General features: G+C 34.4%; 1 protein-coding gene across 1 annotated transcript; it reads left to right on the forward strand.

Moving 5' to 3' along the window:
• Nucleotides 1–2265: 2265 nt before the first annotated feature.
• On the forward strand, nucleotides 2266–6634 carry LOC130733037 (heterogeneous nuclear ribonucleoprotein 1-like). The gene is made up of 4 exons (XM_057585082.1): nucleotides 2266–2754; nucleotides 3057–3278; nucleotides 3832–5044; nucleotides 5975–6634. The coding sequence occupies exons 2-4, from the start codon at nucleotides 3057–3059 to the stop codon at nucleotides 5986–5988; spliced, it is 1449 nt and encodes a 482-aa protein (XP_057441065.1). The 5' UTR covers nucleotides 2266–2754; the 3' UTR covers nucleotides 5989–6634.
• Nucleotides 6635–7178: the final 544 nt, after the last annotated feature.

Here is a 7178-nt window from a genome sequence, read left to right on the forward strand (position 1 = left end):
TCTCGTGGGCTGGGTCGTCACAGTTGAAGAGAAAAGGCCAGTCGCAAGTTGATTTCTTCTCGCCGAAATTTATGGAGCTTCTCGGTTTCTTCGTTTTAGCTTTGTTTCTTGCGATTTCTTCGCCCAGATCAGATATATGAAGGTCTAGGAGTGTTTTAAACATGTTATTTCATGGTTTGTGGAAACAATGAGGAGGCAACCACTGTCTTCTCCGGCGTAGGGATTTATTTTGATCAAACAAATTTTTCTAGGGACCCGGAATCGGAATTTTTTTTTTCAGGGACTTATTTTGATACGGGGTACAATTTCAGGGACCTACAGAGTATTTAAGCCTCATAGGAATTACCCTTCGGATTGTATTGCTCTTTCAGTTGTTGCATCATCAAAACTTTCATTCAAGCCCAATAAATAAATAATTAAGTTGATGCACCATCTATGCGACAATAATGCCATACTTTAGTTATTTTGTTACTTTCTTTATGGATCTTGTATTAAGGTGCACCATTTAAAGCTCAATTTGAATCAAAATTCAAAAGTGTCAATTACAATTCTGAGAATTTCTCGCCTTCTTCTCATACAAAACGGCAAAATCAAAAAGTGTCGTTTTCTATATATACAAATCACATAAATAGCTCCTAATTTTAATACACCATAATTTAATTCCTCATTTCATTTTTTTTTGTTTTTTTCCTTCATTTCTGAAAGAATAACAATGCTGTTTCTGAAATAGTCATTTTTTTAGTTGAAATAGTCCATTTTAGTCTTACAAATGTGATTTTTATTCTTTTTTTTTTAATTTAGTATAAATTTTGTATATGTTGGATAACATAATAAATAAGTAAGATACAACAATGTTATTGTTATCTTTCCGATGTACAAAAAAAAAGGTACAACAATGTTATTTAGTATTGGTACCACAATAATAATATGATTTCATTCTCCTTTTTGTTATAGTCTATGAGTTGTAACCAAAATAAAAAGTCTATGAGTAAAAAAATAGAAAAACTATTTTAAAAAATGGAGAGATTGTCTATTTGATTACAGTTTTAGTTTTCAGTTTTTAAAATAATTTTCATATACAATTTTTAAAAACAGTTTGAATAATATGTTTTCCAACATTTAGAAAACTGATATTTGAAAATTAAGAACAGAAACTGAAAACATCTTTTAGTTGTTTTGGTTTTTTAATTTTAAAAACTAAAAATGAGAACCATTTTCAAAAACAGTTTTTGACAGTTTTAAGAAACAGGTCGTATCAAACATGTAAACTGTTTTGAAAACCGCAAACAAACAAGTTTTTACTAACTGTAAACAAAGGGGCTGCATTATGAAAAACTAGATATTATCAATTTTATAATGGCTAAAAGCATATTTTACCTTCAATATGATTTCAAATTATTTCAATGTACATATTACCATGTTGTTTTTTTATTAAAAATGTTTAGCACTTTTGCTAGCTGTTACATGAAAAGCATCTCCGATTGAATTCTTCTTTGGAATGTGCTGTCTAATAATGCAAAGCATATAATACTCCATATATACAATCCATATAGTTGAGATCTTGAAAGAAAAAAAAGATTTGTTTTTTCTAACACACCAACCAAATTTATAGAATACTGAATTCCAATATTTCAAATATCAAATACCAAATTATTACCTTCAAAAGAAAAACCAAATTATTCAACTAATCCAATACACATCTTACATTGAATTCTTTCAAATACCAAATACCAAAATTTTCAACTAATCCAATACACATCTTACATTGAATTCTTTCAAATACCAAATACCAAAATTTTCAACTAATCCAATACACATCTTACATATATTCATTGAATTCTAGCCTTTTTTCGACTTAAACTGTATAAACGCGTTTGGGAAACTGTAATGATTTCTCTCAACAGCTTGTCGGTGAAAATTGTCTTTTTAAGAAAATAAATATTATATAGTATATGATTTACAATTTCACTTTTATTTAAACACATTTTATTTCTTAAAACATCAAAAAAAGTAAAACATGTTATGATATGTTAGCTTGTCTTAATATTCACTAATGAGAGGTTGGTTCAAGCGGTACATATTTGATTCCCCTTAAGCAAAGTCTCGGATTCAAATTTTGTGGATGAAAAAAATGCCAATGAGAGAGTTAGCTCCACCATGATGTGGATATTTCCGTATCAAACATAATTGTCTCCTAAGAAGAACACATGTCTTACCACAAAACTTGTCTTAATATTCTTGCACCAGAGGATTTGCAGTGTTGTTGTGTTCTCTCTCTATCTTTGCTTGAAATTCCATTTCTTTTGATTTAATTAAAGGGTAGTGGAAGCAAGGAACAACAAGATAAAAAAGCAAGCAAGAGAGAGAGAGATAGAGAGAGGGGATGAGACCACATCCTCTGTTTTCATTCTCCCTGCCATTCAAATTTTTCACATAACCTCTCATTATTATTGTTGTTGTTGTTTTTTATTTTTGCTTCTGTTTCCATCACCTACCATTCATTTTGATTCTTGAATGGTGAATTTCCCATCCAGGTTGTTCCAATTTTTGATTTCCTTCTCCTTTGATCTCTAATCTCTTCATTCAACTACTCTGAATTTCTTCTCTGATCCTATCTTTCTTTGCTGGATTGCTGGATTGGTTAAGTTTCTGATTGGTTCTCTGAAGATCCGATTCTCTTAGATCGAATTTCACAAACCCCACTTCGTATAATTCAGAAGCATCAACTGGGTTCTGGCTGAATTTCAATATAAGGTGACCCTTTTAGCAGATTTATCTAATCTGCATTTCTGATCGCTTTACTTTGCTTCTGCTTATCAAAGATTGAATTTTTATGTAGATTGAGCTCAATTGTACATTCACCAATTACCTATGCATTTAGATTGGTTCAGGGACTGAAATTTCTGGCCATCACATAAATAATGAGTTGAGATATGCATGTTTTGTTGTTGTTGGTTTTGGCATGAGAATTTTGACTAATAATGAGTTGTTTGTCTGAATCTGTTGAAAGGAAATAGTTTTTGATGGTTAATTTGCCATGGTTGGTTACATGACAGATGGAATCGGATCTTGGCAAGCTCTTCATTGGGGGAATTTCCTGGGATACTGATGAGGAACGTCTCAAAGAACATTTTGGGAAATATGGGGAGGTGATAGAGGCTGTGATCATGCGAGATCGCGCCACAGGCCGTGCTCGAGGCTTCGGTTTTGTTGTCTTTGCTGATCCTGCTGTTGCTGAGAGAGTCATTGTGGATAAGCACATAATTGATGGCCGAACTGTGAGTTATTTCATCGTAGATGTAAAAGGCATTGTGTTGATGCATGTTACTTGGCTAATCTGTGATGCCACCTTGCTAAATTTTGTTTCTGATAGAGATAATCATGTACCTACTTATGTTTTCCACTTTGTTGGTGTGATCTAAATGATGCTCACTTTTTGCTCCAATGAGCTTATTAGAAACTTAATATAAAGTCACCCATGTGTCTTCACCTGAATAGCTTAAGCTTATGGGATAGTTTGTTCATGACAGAGCTGGAGATTAGCAACTATTTGTGCATGTGTTTTTATATGTACATTGTATCAAACCTGACCTATGTTTTGCTTATAGGATAGGAAACTGGAACTGACTTGCAGATTTTGTTCTTTGTGTTTGATGGTTAATGTGAATCTGTTCAATGAATAAAAGTGTTTGATTGCTAAGCTTAGCATTTTTTGTGCAGGGGTTTTTATATGTACATTGTGTCAAGCTTGACCATTTTTTGCTTATAGGATAAGAAAGTGGAAATGACTTGTAGATTTTGATCTTTGTGTGTTGTGATCTTAATTTCCAGGTTGAAGCCAAGAAGGCTGTTCCTCGGGATGATCAGAACACCTTAAACAGACAGTCCGGTGGCGTCCATGGATCTCCCGGTACCGGACGCACCAAGAAGATTTTTGTTGGAGGCTTGCCATCAACAATCACAGAAAGTGATTTTAAGAACTATTTTGATCAGTTTGGTACAATTACCGATGTTGTAGTAATGTATGACCACAACACCCAGAGGCCAAGAGGTTTTGGCTTCATCACTTATGATTCAGAAGAAGCTGTAGACAGAGTTCTTTTTAAGACATTTCATGAACTCAACGGAAAGATGGTTGAGGTCAAGCGAGCAGTTCCCAAAGAGCTTTCCCCCGGACCGATTCGGAGCCCATTGATAGGATCATATAACTATGGTTTGAATAGGGCCAGTAGCTACCTAAACAGTTATGCCCAGGGCTTTAATATGAACCCGGTTGGAGGCTTGGGAGTCAGGATGGATGGTAGGTTTAATCTTAATCCACTTACTAGTAGTAGAGGCGGATTAACCCCATTTGGCTTCAGTGGTTATGGAATGGGAGTGAATTTGGACTCAGGATTGAATTTGAACCCAAGCTATGGAGGAACTTCAAATTATGGGGGTAGTCTAGGATACGGTCGGATAAGTCCTTTCTACAACAGCAACTCAAGCAGATATACCACTCCTATCGGCTATAGCGGGGGCAATGTGAGAAGTGATTCGCTTATGAACTCGCCTTCTCGGAATGTTTGGGGAAATGGGGATCTAAATAGTACTTCCAATAACCAAGCCAGCCCTGGTGGTGCTTACTTGGGATCTGGAAGTGGGGCTTTTGGAGTTTCGATTGGAAATAGCGGCGCGAATTGGGGTCAATCTGTCCCAAACCAGGGTGGAGGAGCTGCTTCCGGCTATAATGCTTGGAATAGTGCTTATGAAGGTGGAGGTAGCACCATTGGATTAGGAGGGGGAGGGTATGGAAGGAACAGTCCAAGTGTGACTCAATCCTCAACATTTACTGCACCAACTGGCGGTTATGAAGGATCCTATGGGGACTTGTACCGCAATGGTTCATTTTACAGCGACTCAACTTTGCGGTCCGGTGCTTCTGAAGTAGATGGCTCAGGCTCATTTGGCTATGGACTTGGTGGTATAGCTTCAGATGATCTAGTAAAGAGTTCGGATGATTTGATTGGTAACTACAATGTAGCAAGTAGACAATCTAATAGAGGTAAGATCTTCAGAGACATTATTTTCTCCTGTAGAAGTTATATTAGAGTATGAAATTATGAATCTTTGTTGTTTGTTTGTTTCCATTTTTTAATAAAACTAGTTGTGTGTTTTTAAACCTTTTTATGTTTCAGATAAATTAGTCTAAAGGAAGTTGAAATGCAAATCTTTGTTTTTTTTTATTTTCTATTGTGCTGTTACATTTGTCTTTAAGCCTATAATCAGCATGTTTGTAAATCTGATATGGATAAAGATACCATAAATAGCATTGTTCATGTCTTCTTATAATTACTATCAAAACTCTAGGTTCCTCAATTTTACTACATTTCTCATCCCCGGATCCCTAAATTCTTGATATATTTGTTGTAATTCTTACTACAGTGTAAAAGGTTATTAGCTTCCTATACTTAAAACATGGGTTTCTTTATTACTTTCGTTTAAAGATATTGGAATTTGATGCTTCATGTGAACTCATATAACCTGCAAGATGCTAAAGATGTGGACATATATAACATATTTCTATCTCATGTTTTCTATCTCATGTTAAATGTGTATAATTCTTTTTCTCATGAATTAGGCATTGAGATTTGAGAGATTCATGAATTGAAAATGAGTTGTTCTTGTTGATGATACTTTCTCTCTTTGAAAGGGTTGAAATTTGAGCATATCCAATTCAGTAATGATACCTAGACACTCAAATAGTGCAGACACCCCATTTTTTCCATCTATCTCTCTTCTTATCACACATCATATCTCACATCATTTACTTCTATCTCTTCTCTTTATTCCTCTCCCTCTGGGCGTCTTTTGAATTTCTTCACTATATAGATGTTTACGAATCATTTTCCTGTCAAATACATTTTTTAGATGTTCTGATTTAACTTTGTTGTTTATTACTTATATTCTTTGGCTGTATCTTCTCTTGCTTCAGGTATTGCTGCTTAGGAGGTAATCGGATATAGCATGGTAATTGTAGATCAAGGGATACTGTTAAAGAAATGAGGTATTGTGAATTCAGACATCTCCATCACTTGAGAGAAATCAGCTCATAAGGAAATTCAGCATATATAGCTAACGGTGTTCTTTCATTTGAAGTATAGATAAGCTAAATCAGTTACAAGGGATTTTGTATAAGGTTTGGGATTTTTGTTTTGTCCCCATTTTGAATTTTCAAGACTTAGCTCCATTCATGGAATTTGATTGAGGTGTAAAATCAAATTGCGGGATATACTCAGGAAGATTGGTTCCAATAGGGTAATAGTACCGTCATTAGTATATTTAGTGCATGTTTGGAAATTCTTCTACAATCAATTCTAAAGTCATAATCAATTCTGTCAACGCTTCTGGGTTTCAGAATTGATTTTGAGGAAAATGAAGTTGTTCCAAACATGCTAAATGATAGTGTATGAATTGTTCTTTTTTCTTGTGCCATTGTAATGCCTGGCAAAAAAAAACTGCTTGTTCTTGTCACCATCTTTTTTATGGGACATGTTTTTACTCAAATTGTGAGGTTCAGTTTGATTTATGAGGTTTGAAACATGAGAGGGCATCCATCTAGGATCCCCATCAAATAATGAAGTTACTAGACAGATACTATTTTTCTTTTTGTTGAACTTTTTTATATTAGATGGTCTTTTTTCACACTTCAAAACTTGTTCCTGCATACTCTATTGTATATGCTTAGCATTCTCGTTTGGTTTTTGCTACTTGGTTTGGTTTCCCCATTTGTACAACATCTAATGCACGTTTACTCGGAAGCTAAGAGCTCATTTAGTTTCCGCAAAACGAGAAAATGAACATCTTTAGATATAACATTAAAACAAGAATTTGTCATGTTGACTGAAAACTTGGATAAGTGTTGAGTTCAACGAAAATGTGCCGACACACATTTCACATCCATTTTTATCTTCGAAGGAGGACACCCGTCTTACACACAAAAAAAATGAAAAGTAGAAGAATTAACCTATTTCAACAATAGTCAAAGCCTTTCTTGTTATTTATTGATTTTTTTCTATGTTCATAGGAATTACCCTTCGGATTGCATTGCTCTTTCAGTTGTTTCATCATCAAAACTTTCATTCAAACCCAATAAATAAATAATTAAGTTGATGCACCATCTATGCGACAATAACGCC

This window comes from Lotus japonicus, chromosome 1 (genome assembly GCF_012489685.1).
Source record: "Lotus japonicus ecotype B-129 chromosome 1, LjGifu_v1.2".
Lineage (NCBI taxonomy): Eukaryota > Viridiplantae > Streptophyta > Magnoliopsida > Fabales > Fabaceae > Lotus > Lotus japonicus.

Coding starts and splice junctions, on each gene's coding strand:
- LOC130733037 (XM_057585082.1), top strand. CDS start 3,057: ATGGAATCGGATCTTGGCAAGCTCTTCATTGGGGGAATTTCCTGGGAT. Junction 3,279..3,831: donor ACATAATTGATGGCCGAACT/GTGAGTTATTTC, acceptor CTTAATTTCCAG/GTTGAAGCCAAGAAGGCTGT.